Below are 19,506 nucleotides of genomic sequence, written 5' to 3'. Positions count from 1 at the left end.
GTTTTGCGTCACTGCGGCGCGCCGGAAGTGACTGGTAGAGTCGCTAGGTAGCCCGGAAGTTGCGGCTGTAGGGGCTTACTTTGGACTCTGACTCCCGGCTTGCGATGGGTTGCGACGGGGGAACAATCCCCAAGAGGCATGAACTGGTGAAGGGGCCGAAGAAAGTTGAGAAGGTCAGTGACATAGGCTCAGTGGGGCTCTGGGGTAGTGGGGCACGCGGACGCCCCCAGGGAGCGAAAATAGGTGGGAGGGGGAGCCAGCGGGTTTCCACACGCAACTGTGCTCATTTATCCCTTTCAAAGAACTCAAGATTAACCACAGTATTAATAACGGACCTTTATTGAGTGCGTGCTGTTGCTGTTCACCCGGCAGTGCGCGTAATTTGGGGTAGCTCATGTAATTCTCAAAACAGCTCTACGGGTACATACTGTCAGAAGACATGGAAATTGAGGCTCAGGAGGAGAAAGTTGCAAAGCTAGTAAGTAGCAGAACCAGGATTTGAAGTCTGTCTGCTGCTGGTAACAATGATACAGATGGCTGCTGTTTTGTTGAGTTTTGTACATACTAACTTCGTTTTCTTAGTGAAGTCTTCTCAAACCGTTACCTATGAGATCACGTCCTCCTCTTTTTTTTTTTTTTTTTTTTTTTTTCCTGCTGCGCTGCGAGGCATGTGGGATTTTAGTTCCCCCCGACCAGGGATTGAACCCGTGACCCCTGCAGTGGAAGCTCGGAGCCCTAAGCACTAGACCGCGAGGGAAGTCCCCAGGTCCTCCTCTTAAAAACTATCTAACAGGGCTTCCCTGGTGGCGCAGTGGTTGAGAATCCGCCTGCCGATGCAGGAGACACGGGTTCGTGCCCTGGTCCGGGAAGATCCCACATGCCGTGGAGCAACTAAGCCCGTGAGCCATGGCCACTAGGCCTGCGCGTCCGGAGCCTGTGCTCCGCAATGGGAGAGGCCACAACAGTGAGAGGCCCGCATACCGCAAAAAAAAAAAAAAAAAAAAAAAAAAACAAACTATCTAACAACCATGTACACTGCTTTCAGGTTGATTAATGTGGATCTCAGGATGGTAGGCTCCTGGTGGCAGAGCCTGCACCTTTTCCCCCCTCTACAACTAGGACAGCTCCTGGTGCAGTAAATGTAGTGGATAAATGAATGAGTGAATAATCCCTAATTCTCACCAGTAATTGAGCAAATTATGTATTATAATGTCCATGCTACTAACAGGGAAATTGAGTCAGTAACGTGACCAAGATCATGCAACTGGTAGGTAATGAAGCCAGGATTCACATCCAGTTTTTCAGGATTTCAAAGTTAGCACTAGTAATTACTTTTTAATAATAGAAGGGGTGTAAAGCACCTAATACAAGTGGCTGGCACATTGTGGATGGTCCATGTGAGTCTCCATTCAGCAGCCAGAGAAGTCTTTTTTAAAGATAAATTCCACATATCAACTGTATTTAAACCACTCCGGTGGCTTCCCATTGTATTCAGAAAAAGAATCCCACAATCTGATGTAATTACCTCATCTTCTGCCCTTCTCCAGCCCTTTCATTTTGTTCCAGCTACACAGGCCTTGTTCCTCAACCTGGAGTATAATTTCCTCAACCTGATACGTTCTTCACTGAGATAGTCATATCATTTGGGTTTGTTTTTTTTTTAAACGTCAATCAGTTCTTTACTCAAATGGTATCTCAGTCCACTGTAGCCAAAATACATCTCACTTCTGATCACTCTTTCCTCTTCTGCTGCTTTATTTTTCTTTCTTAAAAAAAAAAAATTATTATTTATTTATTTTGGCTGCGCTGGGTCTTAGTTGCAGCATGTGGACTCTTACTTGCGGCATGCATGCGGGAATCTAGTTCCCTGACTAGGGTTCGAGCCCAGGCCCCTTGTGTGGGGAGCATGGAGTCTTACCCACTGGACCAACAGGGAAGTCCCTACTTTTCTTTATAGTGCTTAGCACTATATTTGTTCTTGTCTATTTTCTATATGGACAGGGTCCTGTACGTCTTATTTCTGCGACCCCTATGATGTGTCTGCCACACGGTTGACACCCAACAAATATGTGGAATTTGAGAGTGAATGAACACCCAGGAGGATGGAGTGTACCCTCTAATCCTACCAACATGTGCAGACATTAATGCTGGGTAGTTACCACTTGTGTGCAAGAGCTTTTACCCAAAGCATATTCAGCTCAGTTTTGTTAACTTGTGCCCAGAGCTGAAGAAGTAGCTTAATGAAAGGCTTGGCAAAGAATAGGTGTCAGAAGGGGATAGAAAAGAAAAAGGGTGATCTGAAACAACTAGAGTGCCCAGGCAGGATGGATTTTTATTATCCTTATTCACTCAACAAATACTTATTAAGTGCTTACCGTATACACCATTCTAGGCCCTGAGGATGCAGCAGGAAACAGAGTCCAGCCCTTGTAGAGCTTACATTTTCAAATAGGTAAATTATAACATTTGTTGATCACTCATATGGTATGTTGGGTCTGGCCCAAAACATTACTTAAATTTGAGACCTTGCCCTGTAAAGAGTGACCCTAGAATAAATGTTTTCAGAAGTTTTGGGGGGACCAATTTTTTTTTTTTTTTTTTTTTTTTTTTTTTGCGGCCTCTCCCGTTGCGGAGCACAGGCTCCGGATGCGCAGGCCCAGTGGCCATGGCTCATGGACCCAGCTGCTCCGCGGCATGTGGGATCTTCCCAGACCGGGGCACGAACCCGTATCCCCTGCATCGGCAGGCGGACTCTCAACCACTGCGCCACCAGGGAAGACCACTTTTTAAATTCCTGGGCAAGGAGTAATCTAGAAAGTAGATCCTAAACTTGCTGAACGTGGCTTTTTATTTTTTTATTTTTTTAAATTGATTTTTTGTTAGCTGCATTGGGTGTTCGTTGCTGCGCGCAGGCTTTCTCTAGTTGCAGTGAGCAGTGAGCAGGGGCTACTTTTTGTTGTGGTGCACGGGCTTCTCATTCCGGTGGCTTCTCTAATTGCAGAGCATGGGCTCTAGGCGTGGGCTTCAGTAGTCGTGGCTCGCGGGCTCTAGAGCGCAGGCTCAGTAGTTGTGGTGCAGGGGCCTAGTTGCCCCGTGGCATGCGGGATCTTTCTGGACCAGGGATCGAACCTGTGTCTCCTGCATTGGCAGGCAGATTCTTAACGATTGTGCCACCAGTGAAGTCCCCTGCTTGGCTTTTTATCCTAGCTCCTTTGTCTGTTTGCGTGTTTGTGACTTTGACATGTAACTTAACTTCTTGGTATGTCCGTTTCCTCAACTACAAAGGTAAAAATCCTAACTCAGAAGGTTTTATGAGGGCTAAAAGACAAGTCACTGAAACTGCTTAGCACGGTGCCTGGCACACAGCAAACACTTAAGTAATTGTTCCTGCAAAAATTAAATTTAAGGGAATTTAAAATTTTTTCTTCCTGTTTTCTTTCAAATGTGCCATCCTGTTATATTATTCAGGTTTGACATTTTAGGAAGAGGAAAGAGTGGGACATGGAATATTAAATAGGTGAAAATATCATTTGAGGGCTATGGAAGGTCTCAGCTCTGGATCTTTATACTGTGGATAATGGCTTGATATGCCACATAGTGAGCAGTTGGCAAAAAACACTTCTGTTAAATTGCTGATTTTATAAAGAATTATACAGTCTTTGTGCTGAACTGTTTTTTTTTTTTTTAAATGCCTGTCTTCTCAATTCTTTGTCCTTAAATTCTGCTACAACTTTGGAGCCTTTCCCATTGTTAGGAATTAACCTGCACTGCTTGTTTTTTCTGTATGGCCTTCCTAACTTAATGTTAAGATAGAGATATTAATATGTAACTAGCATAAGCAATATAATGACTTGACACAAACTGTTTCTTTGTACGTGTCATGTATAGAGAGGCCTTTATTTGACATAGTGTCGGTCACTTGTGACTTTTTAAATCCCGACTTCTTGTGTCACTATATTTGATTTAAAAGAACAAAAATCGTGGGACTTCCCTGGTGTTGCAGTGGTTAAGATTCCTCACTCTCAATGCAGGGATCCTGGGTTCAATCCCTGGTCAAGGAACTAGATCCCACATGCATGCCGCAACTAAGGGTTCGCATGCCGCAACTAAGGAGCCCTCGAGCCATGACTAAGGAGCCGGTGAGCCACAACTAAGACCTGGTGCAACCAAATAAATAAATATTTTAAAAACAAACAAAATAATTGTCACAGTGTGGTATTACTGAATAAGCCTTTATATGTGGAACTGTGGACCATGTGTCTTTCAGAGGTGAAAATTATTTGACAGGATTTTTTTTTTTCTATTCTCAGGTTGACAAGGATGCTGAGTTAGTGGCCCAGTGGAACTATTGTACACTAAGTCAAGAAATATTAAGACGACCAATAGTTGCCTGTGAACTTGGCAGGTATGGTTCCTTTACTTAACGGAGATGAGTTTTTATTAATTGATCTTAAAAAGAATTTTAATGTATAAATGCTGTTCTTGATTCATCAAATGTGAATGATCTCCAGCAAATTTGTGAAGCCTGGGTTATCATTCCCTGTCTCAGAACATACTTCTGCACTTTTCTATTCAGTTTGGTTTATTTAATCCATGGGTTGAAAACTCAGGGGCCATTAGGAGTTAATTTATAAAGATAAATGCATGAAGGACCCGTGTGGGGCCAGTAGGGAACGGTGACGACTGGGGGAAACTGGAGAGTTCACATCTTGTCTAAAGGGTAGCTGCAGGAATTCCCTGGTAGTCCAGTGGTTAGGACTGACTCCATGCTCTCACTGCCGACGGCCCAGGTTCAATCCCTTTTTGGAGAACTAAGATCCCACAAGCTGTGCTGCACGGCCGACAAAAAAGGCAAATTAAGGGTAGCTGCTATTCAGTTCCAGCCTGTTGTTACAGTTCAAGAATGTAGACTGATTCTAGAACATCTGATTTTTTTTTTCTTTTTTTCAGAGAAAGTTGAAAATGTGTACTTTTATATTAAATTTCTCAATTTAAAAAAAGCCTTGTTCAGGTCACATTCAGTCCTCAGACTGCCAGTTTGTAGCCCTTTATTTAAACTAGTTTCTTTCTTTGTATGCTTTGGAAATGGTTGATACAGGATTAAATTTACTTTTTTTTTTTAGGAGTGCAGGGCATTTCTGTTATCAGACGTCAATGACTTTGGATTGTACTCAGTTCAGTCTCCTTCCTTTGGGTGAAGGTTGATTATTGCCAGAATGTTTTGACTGATCTTTATTGTTGCAGACTTTACAACAAAGATGCCATCATTGAGTTTTTATTGGACAAGTCTTCCGAAAAGGCTCTTGGGAAGGCAGCCTCTCACATTAAAAGCATTAAGGTAAGACAGGTGATTCTGAAGTGCTCCGGGGCTTTCAGTGGTTAGGGTTTATTTTATAGAATTCATGTACATTTTAGACTGAACTTGGAAATTTGGAATTCCAGTCCCACCCAGCCACCTAATAAAGGGGTGATTTGGGGCAAGTCACTTGAAGTTCAAACCAGAAGTCCCCACACCCGTACTTCCTGGATTATAAATCTGTTGTGAGTTCATATGTGTGAAAGAACTTCAAAACTGTAGTATACAAGTTTCAAAACTTCGAAACTTGTATATTGTGCTGTATAGGTGTTGGGAGGCATTATTTTTATAGTTAAAACTCAGCCACTGGAATTTTGGTTTGGGAGACACTTTTATAGAATTAGAGATTTTTATAGGTAAATAACCATTCATTCATTGTGGTTATCTCCTGCTGATTAGAGGTTCTGAAAGTTCTTTCATAAAAGTGGAAAAACAAGCTTTTTAGTAAGGGAAGTTTGTTGACAGGACGAAATCTTTCAAATCTGGTCGGTGGGAGAAAGATCAAAGTAGTGAAGAATATGAGAACCCCCAAGCTTGACAGGAGAAATCACTGCCTGTGTGTGACATGTTGAGGCCTCATGGCGAGTCAGTGGGGCCCTTAAGCTGGATCCAGAGCGCCTGACTCCCAGGCTAAGGCTTTGAGTTTTTTCCTCCTTCTTTTTCTTTTTTAAATTCTTTTATTACTATAACAGGCTTTTTGTTTGAGCTCTTGGGGTAGCTACAGAAGATGTTTATCTCAGACAAATCGGTGATTCTGAGGCGTAGCTGCTGGTGGCGCGGCAGAGGGGTTGTCATCGTTTCCTTGGGAAGAGAATTCATTTCTCAAAAACCCATAACAGCATAATTATCATGTCTCAAAAATGTGGTTATCACTGAAATCAACTTACACAAGTCTATACTTAAAACACAATATATACTGTATGTGGCTGAACTTTTAATTTTAATGCAAAAATTTTTTTTCCAAGAAGTCACAACTGTAAAGACAAAGGGATTCACATAAAACAATGCAAAGGTTATTACTACTGCAGTGAATAGTCCGCAGATACTCTGAGCAGAGAACTTGATGAACACACAAGCAGGAGGCCGACACCGTGTGTGGTGGCTTTCCTTTCAAGGTGCTCAGCTGCTCTCTGGAGTGTTGAAATCAAATGGTGCGGTTAAATGTGAAGAAATGCTTCAAACGCTAAAGTGGGGCTGTTAAGTCACTCCTGGTAAAACTGAATTTTGATAACTGGAACAGCTGGATCTTGGAGTATGACAGAAATCCCTGGCTAATAGTCTGCCTTGGACTCATTAGACCATGGCCTCACAGATTTTACCATCTATTTAGCTGTTAAATAAACGTGGCTGGTCAGTAATATGAACAGCCTCAGTGAGACGTCATCAGCCAGGAAAGAAAGTGTTCCTTTATGGATGAAACTAATACAAAGCTTTTGCTTAGTGGGGTAAATTTTCATGTCTGAAGTTACTTTTCCTTATATAGCAAAATGCTTGTAAAATAGAAATTAATTATTTCCTAGACAGTGCATTTAAAAAATTTTGTTTTCTATCCCAACTTATGGTTTAATTTTATATCCATGTTAATTGATGTTAAAGGAAAGTAGAAAAAGAGGTTTGGATGGGAAGGGACTAGAATAATAATTAAGGCCAAAGATGATCCATTTGTCAAAGGAACTCTTAAAATATTCATTATTTTTTCACAGAATGTGACAGAACTGAGGCTTTCTGATAACCCCGCCTGGGAAGGAGATAAAGGAAACACTAAAGGTGACAAACACGATGACCTCCAGCGGGCACGTTTCATCTGCCCCGTTGTGGGCTTGGAGATGAATGGCCGACACAGGTCAGTAATGGACGTGGGCAGATGATGTGGAGTCTGGGTGAGTAATCCCAGTGCTGTTAGCATCTGTGCCGAAGCTTAATAATCACACGGATTTCTTTAAGGTGTCTTTTGGTCTGGGTGGTGCACGAGACCATGTCCATTCCCTACCAGCCATGGGTAACATGGCCTCTTTGTTGTCCGCAGCTTTTTCTGTTCTTGAGGTTCAGAGAACCTAAAGTAAAGAGGGAGTTTAAAAATTTGTCTTGTGACACTTAAGAGACTTGAGGTGAGTTCTTTGGTCTTCTCCTAGGGGAAAGAAAGTAAAGGACAGATATTTGCCATCAAACAAATCCCGTTTCCTTACAACTGCTAAAAACTCTGCAGTGGAAAACGGTCTTACAGAACGTGTGGTTGATCAGTCAGTGAAAGGCCCGGTTGATTATGATAACTTGCTTTGAATTTGTAGCTAACAGATCCTCTGGCTAGAGCACCAGAAATCTTAAGCTTGAGATTTATATTGCAAATGTAAGTAAGTATATTACCCCCTTAAAAAAAATATGAATGTCGAGGGATTAGTAGGTGCCTTTTTATAGGATGTCTCACTTTGCCAAAGCTTTAAACTTTTTCCGCACCATTTAGAAATATCTTTAATAGCTGGTAGTCCAGCCTGTCATCTGGAATCTTCCATCTAACATATTACATGTTGAAAGGAAATCATTTAGGCCTCTCTCTCTTTTTTTCTTTTTTTTTTTTTGTTTGCGGTACGCGGGCCTCTCACTGCTGTGGCCTCTCCCGTTGCGGAGCACAGGCTCCGGACGCGCAGGCTCAGAGGCCACGGCTCACGGGCCCAGCCGCTCCGCGGCATGTGGGATCCTCCCGGACCGGGGCACGAACCCGTGTCCCCTGCATCGGCAGGCGGACTCTCAACCACTGCGCCACCAGGGAAGCCCCCTAGGCCTCTCTTAAAGTTTACCGTTTAGTGGTGACCCTGTGAGGTGATGGGTATGATAATGAGCTTGATTGTGAAGATCATCTTACGATTTCTACATAGAGCAGATCATCAAGTTGTACACCTTCAATATATACAATTCCTGTTTGTCAGTTATACCCAAATAAAGCTGAAGAAAGCCTTTCATTTCATACCCAAATGAAGGCTAAAGTTCACAAGAGGAATATTCTGGGGAATGCGAGTCATGTACCTAACCTTGTCCTACTTGTCTGTGTGCGTGTGCGTGTGCGTGTGCGTGTGCGTGTGTGTACACATTATTTTGAGGTGAAAGTCATAACATTCACAATCTTCTTAAAGTGTATGTTTCAGTGGCGTTTAGTACATTCTCAGTGTTGTGCAGCCATCATCTCCATCTAGTTTTGGAACATTTTCATCACCCCAAAGTAAAAACCCCCTACCCATTAAGCAGTCCCTCCCCATGCCCCCTCCCCCCAGCCCCTAGCAGCAAACAATCTGCTTTCTGTCCAGTGGGTTTACCGATTCCGAATATTTCATATAAATAGAATCACACAATATGTGACCTTTTGTATCTGGCTTCCCACTTCTTTTTAAGAAAACCATGGTTCACCCCCAAAAGAGGAACTTAGCAGAAACAAACTCAACTCTGGCATCTTGAGCAGGGGTTACCTGTAGCCTGTTGCTCCAGTTGTGGCTTCCCCTAGTTTTTTCCCTTTCATTTTCTGGTTAATCTCTTCTCCTTTTTCTCTTCTCAGTTAATTGAGCTTTGCCTGTTTTGGCTTTGCCGTCTTGCTGTTAATAGGGCCTCCACACTAGAAAATTGATTTTGGGTTTAGTTTGTATATTTAATAACGTTTGTATAATAAAGATTTAAATGTATAGAAAAATAGAAATAGGTTATTGGTATAATAAAAACATTTAGCCTTTGTTTAAAGAAAAACCAGTTCCTAAATCTCTACTTAGTAAGCATTCATAAAGCGGGGGTTTTTTTTTTTAGTCCTAAACAACATTGAATGAATATTAGTACAGTGTTATTAATTTGGTTTTCATTAGAGCAATCTACATCTGCTATAATCCCTAGGATTAAAAGTTTCTATGGAGAAATTGGAGAAAGTTTCTATGGTGGCATTTTTTTCGAGGAACATAAGAAGTAAATGTGAGGGACTTCCCTGGTGGTCCAGTGGCTGACTCCACGCTCCCATTGCAGGGGGCCCTGGTTTGATCCCTGGTCGGGGAACTAGATCCCACATGCTGCACTGAAGAGTTTGCGTGCCACAGCGAAGATCCCACATGCTGCAACTAAGACCCAGCACAGCCAAATAAAAAAATTAATAAATAAGTAAATTAAAAAGAAGTAAATTGTGAAAGTGCTTCTTGCACCTTTGCCCCATCCTAGCCTCCAGTGACAGGACCGTTAGCTGTTCGGTGTCTAACGCCCCCTACAGACCTCTGCAACACCAACACAACACACTTCCCTGCACCTCTGCAAGAGAGATACAAATAGACAGGTATGCTTCCCACCGGCATGGAATCATATTACACATATTTTGTAACCTTCTTTTTTTCTACTTGTCTGTCTAATTTAAACATTTGCTTGGCCATACATACAGATTTCCTTATTCTTTTTTTTTTTAATTTATTTGGTTGCGTCGGGTCTTAGTTGCAGCACGTGGGCTCCTTAGTTGCGGCAGGCAGGGTCCTCAGTTGCGGCTCGCGGGCTCCCCAGCTGTGGCACGCGAACTCCTAGTTGCAGCATCATGTGGGATCCAATTCCCGGACCAGGGATCGAACCCGGGGCCCCTACCTTGGGAGTATGGAGTCTTAACCACTGCGCCACCAGGGAAGTCCCACCATATTCTTTTTAATAGCTGCGTAAGGGTTCATATTTATTTAACCAGTCCTCTGTTGATGGGCATTTAGGTGGCTTCCTCTTCTTCCTTGCTGTACTGCACAACTTCATAAATGCGTACTTGTGCATGTGCACACTTGTGGGCATGTTTCTGTAGGAGAAAGTCTGCAGAGAGATGCTTTACCTGATACTACTGCCAGTTGTCCTCCTGAAACGCTGTACCGTGTTGTACCCACCCACCAACAAATGTGCCTGCTTCCTCAGACAGTTTCCAAATGGATACCTTCAGACTCTTTCATTATTGCCTGATAGGTCAAACACTGTATGTCCTTGTTTGAAATGCATTTCTGTAATTAACAGTAGGGGTTAAGCATCTCTTATGTCTTTGGGCCGTTTATATTTCTGTTGTCAACTGCATGTTAATGCCCTTTGCCCATTTTTCTATATTGTGTACTGTTGCTTTTAAAGACTGCTTTGAATATTCATAAACTCTGAACCTCATGTGTTTAAAATATTTTCTCCCTGAGTTCCTATTCCGTCTTTTGACATTTTGTGGTGTTTTTAAAAAATACCTTTATTTATTTTTATTGATAGTCTTTTTTCCAAAGGATTATTGCAAGGGGGTAAGAGTGGAACTTTGGCCTATGTTTGTGGTTTTAGTTTCAGGCCACAAGTTTCTCCTCTCTCTGAAAAGTAGAGCTTTTCCTAAGTGACTAAGAAAACTTTCCTAAGCTCAAATGGTGTAAATCGAAGAAGCAGTTACTCTTAAGACACATCTTGCTAGCAGTTGCACAAAATAAATAGGGATAAAGCACAGATGGTCACAGACACAGTTCAAAGCTATGGCAGCTTGACACTGAGATGCTGAGTGTAGTTCCTCTAGAAGGAGCTTGGGGTGCGAGCTGCCTGTATAACAGCTCGCTGCAAAACAAATGCTGAATGCCATTTTTTAGTTTTTGCCATTTTTCGTAAAAGCAGAAATCCATTTTGGATTTCTTTCTGTTAGCGAGAATAGGTACTGATGTAGGTCTTTCGTAAAAATGATGTGGCGCAAAGCAAACTTCCAGAAAGCGGTGAGTGTGTGTGTGTGTGTGTGTGTGTGTGTGTGTTTTAAGTACTTTAGGACACGCTGATTTTTTTTTTAATGGAATCAAATATAACCATTTTTTCTTTGTGGTTCTTGGCCTTTGTGTAAACAGAACAAATGTTAATTGGTAACGTGGGTAATAATTTTTAAATTGTTATTTAAGTCATTCTCCATGTTGGATTATTTCTCCAGGTTTTGTTTCCTGCGGTGCTGTGGTTGCGTGTTTTCTGAACGAGCCTTGAAAGAGATAAAGACAGAAGTTTGTCACACGGTGAGTTGTTGACATACATCATTTGTTCCTTCCCAGTAGCTGAAGAAATCAAATGGTTTGGGGTCCCCCCTCCATGTGGCATTTCAGCGTCTCTCAATTCTTTCTGAAACATGAATCTAATTAGTTGCTTCTCTGCTTAAAACCTTTCTACTCCCATCCTTGCCGGAAGTAGAGACTCAGACCGCCTCTTGTGACGTGTCCCTGCCTGCCTGTCCTCTCCTGTGCCTTTGTCCCCTCCACCGTGACCTGCCAGCGGGAGGGGTCCTGCTCCCCGAACCTTAGTTCCAGAGCCGTTGCTTCCTGTGTCAACCTTGCTGCTCAGTCTCCTTTCCTGCTCCCCGGGCACCTTATTACCCCACTGATCTCATCACAGTGTAATTGCTAGGTAGGTGGTGCTTTCCCTACTGGACCGTGAGGGTTTCTTCTTCTAACTCTTTTTTTTTTTCTTTTTTTTTTTTTAAGACTTAATTTTTTTTTGGAGCAGCTTTAGGTGCACAGCAAAATTAAGAGGAAAATAAGGGGTTTCCCCCCTACCCTCTACCCTCACACGTGCCTCCCCCATTATCAGCATCCGCCCCAGAGTGGTGTACTCATTCCAGTTAGGGAGCCTACGTTGACACCCCATCATCACCCACATCCCCTTTACATTAGGGTTCACTCGTGGTGCCATACATTCTGTGGGTTTGGACAAGTGCATAATGACGTGTATCCATCATTATAGCCTCGCGTGGTGTATCTGCGCCGCGCTCGTGACCCCCTGCGCTCCGCCCGCGAGTGTTCGAGAGCGAGGGCAAAGCTCATCCATCCCTTCACCCCGCCGGCCTTGTTCTCCCCAGGGCAGGCCTCACGTCCTCAGCAGACGCCCGCAGGAGCGAGCAGACCCATCACTTGAGAGCGCGCCCGCTCAGCCCCCATGAGGGAGGTGCTGAGGACTTTGCCCTCACGGGGTTGCTGCTGCAGCCCAGGACATCTGTGTCTGGGTGTTCCGCCGGTCCGTGGAGAGCCTGGCATTTACTTTAATGTCGTGGATACCAACAACGCCTGGCTGCATTTTCACCCGCATTGATTCTGCTTGGATTTCCTTAGGCCTCCCGGTACTGTTTCTCCCTGTTGTGAATTATTCTTTGATCCAGTAGCTATCGTGGAACAGCTGTCATGGGCAGCACCGTCCTAGGCATGTGGGGTGGCGTACCTTGTAGGCAAGATTGATCCAGTCCCTGCCTTCATGGAACCCACATTCCAGTTGGAGAGAGAGACACTCAGGTAACGGAGCAAGGCAGTACCGATTTTGACAGCTGCCAGGAAGGAAACGCAGAGGGTGAGGTACCCGGTGGGGAGAGAGGCCTCCTCAGTGGTGGTCAGCAGAGGCGCCTCTGGAGGTTTGAGCTAAGACCTGAGGGTAAGCCGGGGCCAGCCAGGCAAGGTCTGAGCCAAAGCTCAGAAGTGACGGAGGACTTTGCTAGTAGAAGGAACAGAAAACGCAGTGGAGGGTGGGGACAGGAGAGAAGTAGATGAGGTCGAGGGTCAGGCAGGGGCCACCTTCTGTAGGGCCCAGGTGGCTGCGCTGGGGCTTGTGGATTTTACCCTAAGAGCAGTGGGAAGCTGGGGGCAGCTTTTGGCCAGGCCGGATGTACTTTAGTTTCAGAATGACTTCTCTGTAAAGAAGTCAGATGTGGAGGAGGATACGCCCAAATGTGATTCCATTTATTTGAGACTCAAAGACAGACAAAAGGTGATTGGTAGTGATTGTAGTGAAGAAGTCAGGGAGGGGCGTGGAGTTGTTTCCAGTTTGGGGTGGTTACGGATCAAGCCGTCATAGAATTTGGAATCTGTCTCATAAAGCATTTGCCAAAAAAAGAAATTCAAAGAATGCATTCAGGAATTGGTTCATGTCGTTTATTGTCCACTATTTATTATGTCTCCTGTGTTCAAGACGATGTTACAGATGTTCCCAGGGAGGATGGGATGTGAAGGAGTCAGTCCCTGTGTCCAAGGAGACTGTAGTCGTGCAGGAATCAGGTTACATGAAAAATCATACTCTGCTTTGTTTTTTGAGGCCAGTTGCCAAGTGGATGTAAGGATGTTACTGGAGTTGAAGGGCCAGAGAACTTGCTGGCTGTGCTGGTGAGAAATGGCTTTATGGGAGGAGACATTTGTTCTAGGCCTTGAAGGCAGAGCGTGTTCTCATGGGTCAGGCTTTCCCAGAGAGTGGGACATGGCTGCTGGCATAGGCGAGCTGGTGTGAGGGGTCCACAGACAGGACCCCAGACGTCCCTGTCAGACATTGCACAGCAGGACGGTAGCTCCCATGCTGGCGTCCCTTCTGCCCGTGTGCCTGCCTGCCTTGCGGAGAAAGTCTCCATTTGGTCCTTAGATAGTTTTAATGCATCTCACTGAGCTCCCAAGAGAGAGCAGACCTTACGCTCAGAGCTTTGGCAGGCAGGGCCTTGAGAGATTTGTTTGTGTTCTCTGCATTTTTATGCTTTCTTTACATTTATGGCAAGGGGTACTGTTTTTATACATACGGTATGAATATAAAGTCAACATTTAAAGTAAATTGAAGTAAAACAATGGGTAGATTTAACGAAAAATATTAAGATACTGACGGTACCTTAAGCAGGGGAACGCCTGAAGTTTGAGAGACGCCCTTGTCGGTGATGCTGGGTGCGCTGTGAGCAAAGGGAGTGCGTGGGAGAGGAGAGCAGCCGCCACACTCGGGGGTGGGGGAAGTGCCGGGGCAGCCTGTGAAGATGGGGCCTCAAGGTGTGGTCCCGCCCCAGCCGCTCAGGAGCAGGGAGAGGCCGGAGACGTGAGTCAGGCTGGTGGCGGAAACTCCGAGTGCCAGCCAGAGGAGCAGCTCGGGGCCGTGCAGCGGCAGGCGGCCTTGGGGGTAGCGGTGTGTAGTCCGTGCAGTGCGGGCAGAGGGGAAAGACTGAACAAGAGCGAGCCCCTGACAGCAGGTGAGGAAAGGAGCCTGAGAGAAGTATAGTGATGGAGAGGGGGCTCGGCTGGCCTGGGCTTCCCGCGAGCAGGAAAGGAACCTCGCTCGCATTTGTTCTGTGTCCAAGTGTGTGTGTGTTTTCACAAATAGTGCGCGAGGCGCTGTCTGAGTGTTAGACACATTCGCAGGTACACTCAGGAAGTTTACTTGAAAGAATATAAATATGAGAAGGTGGGAAATGAAGCTGAGATTTATTAAAGCAGCCAGATGTCCTGAATCAGTGGTTCCCAACCCAGGCTGCACTGCAGAATCACCACAGTGGTTTGCTAAGTTCCACTCCCCACCTGAGACCCCCCGTGAGAACCTTCAGGGTTAGCGTGGAGCCTGCACGGAGTTCCACTTTCATATAAGCTCCCAGAATAATTCTAAGGGGCAGGCAGGTTTGGGGGACTCAGGGATCGAAAGCAGCCAGGCTTCTTTCCCCGACCCACAGGGATCACTTTCTTAGCTTGGTATGCAGTTGTCCTCTTCATTGGTTGACCTCAGACATCCCTAACCATCTTGACAGACTTGCAGCAGAACAGATGAGTGTCTGCTCACAGCTCTGCAGAGAAGTTGATTTTTATTTCATGGAAATGCAGCATTGCAAGGGAACTCTGAAATCATTTTGTTGGTGTCTGGGAACAAAGTGCTAGTAAACTTCTGAAAGTCTACGTAGAGCGCTTCAAGGGAAAGGAAGGAAGTAGGAGGAAAGGGGAAGCAACTGCATCAGGATTGCACAAGAAGCCAAGACCAGATGAGGACCGGACACCGGCTCCTCCAGCCTCCTAATGGGGGCTGCCAGGGCTGTTGAGACCACCTGCAGTCAAGACAGGACCCTGGCTGGAATCCAGGAACACCTCAGGGACACAATTCTCTTAAAAATAAATCTGTTGTCAGAAGAGTAATATTTTACTCTTTTCACTTGTATAATCTTTTTAAAAATTGCCTTTGCATATGTAGCTAGATTGAATACTCTGTGTATTAGTTTGCTAGGGCTGCCATAACAAGGTACCACAAACTGGGTGACTTAACAGAAATTTATTTTCTTAGAGTTCTGGAGGCTAGAAGTCTGCAGTCACGAGGTTGGCTGGGTTGGTCCTTCCTGAGGGCCGTGAGGGGAGGATCTGTTCCAGGCCTGTCTCCCTGCGTTGTCGATGGCCGCTTCTCCCTGTGTCTGTTCATGTGGCCTTCCCTCTGTGGAGTTTGTCCCTGTATCCAAATTTCCCCTTTTCACGAGGACACCAGTTGGGTTGGGTTAGGGCCCACGCTGGTGATTGCACCTTGACTAATTGCATCTGCAGAAGACAGCATTCTGACATACTGGGGGTTAGGACCTCGACATTTGCCGGGGAGGGGGAGCAGAATTCAACTGAGAACATTATACAGTTTAGAAAATCAGAGCATGGGACAGTCAGTCCGTGGCAGCCTTGAGCGGGAGTCATTCATTCGGGCACTCACAGGACCGACATTGAGAGCCTGATATAGATCCGGTTTGACTCACACACCAGCACTGGCTGGCTTGGGAGTATAAATCACTCCACCTCTCTCGGCTTCAGATTCTAGTGTGTAAAACAAAGGAATTGTAGTAAATTCTTGGACGCTTTCCTTTTAGACCCAAATGCCAAACAATGACATGTTTAAATGAAGAAAAAAATCAAATGACAAATCTGTGTACTGTCATTAGGAATCAAGCTCGTACTTCTAATTTCAAGTCTCTAAAGTTTAGTAATACTAAGTGTATCGGTCAAGGTTGGCTACGTCCTGTAACAAACAGCCCCTCAATTCCAGTGGCTAATACGGTGAGAACTCCTGGTTAGGCAGCTTTCTTGGAAGGGAAACTCAAGGGCTCAGGCTTCTTCTGTCCTGTCGGTCTGACCTCCTCCGGTGTTTAGAGTATTCTCTGTTCAGTTGGCTGATGGGGACAGAGAAGGAAGCCTCTAGCTTAGGAGGTTTTTATGGGCCAGGCCTGCTTAATGCTTCTGTTCACATTGCATTGGCCAGAACTCAAGTCACATGAGCACAGCGACATGCAGGAGCCTCTGGGGGTTATAGTCTAGCTGGATGCCCAGGAAGAAGAGGTGGACAGGAGCCACTTCTGCCAAACTAGCAAAAGGGAGAGTGATGGTGCAGTTTCAGGAGCTGTAGTGCATCGTGAAAATGTGAAAGATGGAAGATAAGGCCACAGCGTCAAAGTTTAAAGCAAGTATTTTCACGTTTTAGGTAATGTCTGAAATTTAGAGGAACCAACATCATAAGAACAGTGGCAGGGACTTCCCTGGCGGTCCAGTGGTTAAGACGCCGCGCTTCCTCTGCAGGGGGCACGGGTTCAATCCAAGTCAGGGAACTAAGATCCTGCATGCTGCGCGGCACGTCCAAAGGAAACAGAAAAAAAGGAAGACACCTTTCCTTGAAAACAGAAAGGAATAAACCAGTAAACAAACACGATAGAATGTGATATTTAAAAAAAAAACAACGAAGTGTCAGGAGCCTCCGTGATACGGAGGGTGTGCGCGTTCTCTGCTTTTCCCTGTGTAGCTCCGTCGACGTTAGAGACTCCAGGGTTTGAAGTAGCTCTGGTTCTGTGTCTAAAAAACATGGTGTGCACACTTGATTTCAGTAAACAGAGTCCAGAGATGTAGTTGCTGGGTCTCTGTGTTTTCACGGTCAGCAAAGCACTCGCCGAAAAATTAGTTGTATACCCCACTGCGTTCTTCCCTTCTTGTAATAGGAAGAAACACACCGGAGTAATCACAGGTTGCAACATAAACGATGTGCTTGATAGTCGGAACGTGGTCCGTGGTCCTGCGAATATTGACGTCGCCTGGCATGTTTCCTAATTGTTGTTTTTTAAGAAATGCAGACTCCCAGGCCCCTCCCCAGACCTGCGGAATCAGAAACCGCATTTTAACAAGAGCCCCAGGGCATTTGTATGGCGCAGTAAAGCTTGAGAAGCTGACCTGGGGGTTAGAGGTGTGGGCAGCAGTATTTTACTTGCTAGCCTTCTGGCTTCATTTATTTAGGCTTTGTGACGGGTGAGTGCGGTGTGGGGATGTTTTAAAGTCAGAAGTGAAACAGAAATTTACACTCTTGTACCTTTGTTTGTTTGTTTTGAGTACTTGTCATGGAGTGGGTGGAGTGGGAAGGTGAGAAAATAAGTTAAGGAAGGGAGTCTCTTCAAAGGCGGTTGGCCCCCCTTCACGTTTTTTCCTCTCTGCTGTCTTTATGGTCTTTGTGAATATTAAGCCTCAAGAAATCATATACAGCAGAGGCAGCCGTAAACTTCCACATGAAAGAAAAATGCAATAGAAAAATTGAACAGCACACTCTGCATATTAGCAAGAAGGTTCTGTTCCCTGGAAAGTTAGAGAAAATCATCTCAAGATCCCTGTTAACCTCAAGATTGCCTTTCAGTTACAGTCTGTAGCAATGTATTTCAGACACGTTTTACATATGATTTAATTTTGTTCTTATACTTTATGAATGAGTACAGTGTGAGGCTGAGTCAGGGTAGAGAGAGCAGCAGCTTCTTGCTGGTTCTGATGCCCACAGAGTGGCCTGTCCCCTGACGCTCCACTGAAACCCAGCGTGTGCTTCCCTGAATCTCATGCTGTTTCATTTCACCGTGCCTTTAAGTGATTTTATTATTTTTATTTTTTCTCACTGTTACTGAAAGGGTTCACTGAGGTGACTTCTTCCATTATAATGTTTGAGCCCTCTGAGGGCAGGTCTGTGTTTGAATTTGGGTTCTATGGGTTGATGTTGAAATGAGATGAAGGAAGGCTGATCTTTTCAGTAACTTGAAAAGATTTACGCTTCTCTTTTATTTTTTATTTTATTTTATTTTAAAAATGTAATGGGGTGTGCACTTACTTGCAAATGAGTTCTCATGAAACGTAAGGGACATGATTGTGGTGAACCTGAGCTTTCGGAACAGCCAGTCGGAACACGGTGGTGAGCTGTGTGTCTGCCTGTGAGTGGGGAGGCTGCACCGAGCTGTCTGGGGCTCTCAGGCCCTTCTCTGACGGTCTTAACCCTCTACTGTGTGTTCTCCCTGGGATTACGTATCTTTGGGGAAGAAATGTTTGTTTAAACAGAGATTTTAATATGCTGTGGTTAGCTCGGGTTTGATTTGTGGGCTGTGCTTTCAGAACCTCTTTTCCTTCTATGTAGTTTTGGTGCTTTTCGAGGGCTATTTTCATTGAGTGGATTTCATTTCATTTCTCTGTTTGGGAAGCGTCAGTTCACTGAGGGGTTATACTTCGCCCTTGAATTATACATTTATTTCTTTAGTGTCCTCTCCTGTGGTTCCTGCTTTTCCTTTATTTTAGTTGTGCTGTTTAATAGGTGTATATTTCCAGCCTTGTATGACGCCGTGAGCTCTTTTTTAGAAAGAGTATATTAAAAGCCCTCGACAAAACAACAAAGGCTCGTGGACTTTTGGCAGACCTGAATCTGTGAGTAGAGAGAATTAAGACCATTCATGCCTTTGACCTGTGCTGTTCTGTATGGTAATCATCAGCCACACGTGACTATTTAGATTTCAGTTAATTAAAATTTTAAAAGTTAAGGTTCACTTAATCATCCACTGCAGCCACGTTTCAGACGCCCAGCTCTCCCCGTGGCTGTGTCTGGTATCAGACTGTGCAGACCTAGACCACTGCATCATCACAGCTGCACGGCTGCAGGGACCTGGGGCGGCCTTTGTAGGAAGTTGTGTTTCAACCCCAGAATTTTATTTTACCCAAAGGAAATAGACTCTTCCATGTTTTTCTAGGATTTCCAGAGCAAAGTTACATTGTTCCCAGCCAGAGATAAGCATATTTTCTCCCATTTTCTGTGGGAGTTTGTTCTTTTTTAGAGTCTCATCCACAGTAGTATATCTTTACGACAAGATATGTTCTTATTCTAACCTGAGCCTGGATCTAAGTGTTTGGGGGGCTGTGATTTTCAGCAGCTGTTCAGTGAGGCAGTTGAGCCTCCAGGTCACTTACCCAGTCACCAGGGGGACTTTGAGTTATTTTTTGTCTGTGATTTCTTTTGCTCAAAGCCATAAAAGTGACCTGTAATCAATAGCAGAGTCTTGTTGGCAGCACGTTTCTAAACTCATTCCAGGACTAACTTGTGTCGAGGAATTATTTTCCCACTCTTTGCGGTTGGACGCTCTCTGATTT

General features: G+C 44.7%; 1 protein-coding gene across 2 annotated transcripts in view; it reads left to right on the top strand.

Annotated features, from left to right (window-relative positions):
• Positions 1-19,506, top strand: part of RTF2 (replication termination factor 2) — a 40,872-nt gene continuing 21,366 nt past the window's right edge. Inside the window, exons 1-5 of one of the 2 annotated variants that reach the window (XM_059039191.2) lie at positions 1-173; positions 4,311-4,405; positions 5,245-5,338; positions 7,060-7,199; positions 11,274-11,352. In XM_059039191.2, coding sequence (XP_058895174.1) covers positions 105-173; positions 4,311-4,405; positions 5,245-5,338; positions 7,060-7,199; positions 11,274-11,352 — 477 coding nt within the window. In that variant the 5' untranslated portion in view covers positions 1-104. The remainder of the gene's footprint in view (positions 174-4,310; positions 4,406-5,244; positions 5,339-7,059; positions 7,200-11,273; positions 11,353-19,506) is intronic. The other variant, XM_059039192.2, reaches the window with a different exon arrangement.

The sequence above is a fragment of the Kogia breviceps genome, chromosome 14 (genome assembly GCF_026419965.1).
Source record: "Kogia breviceps isolate mKogBre1 chromosome 14, mKogBre1 haplotype 1, whole genome shotgun sequence".
Classification (NCBI taxonomy): Eukaryota; Metazoa; Chordata; class Mammalia; order Artiodactyla; family Physeteridae; genus Kogia; species Kogia breviceps.
Note: the sequence above shows the minus strand (reverse complement) of the source record. Positions and strands in the feature narration are given on the sequence as shown.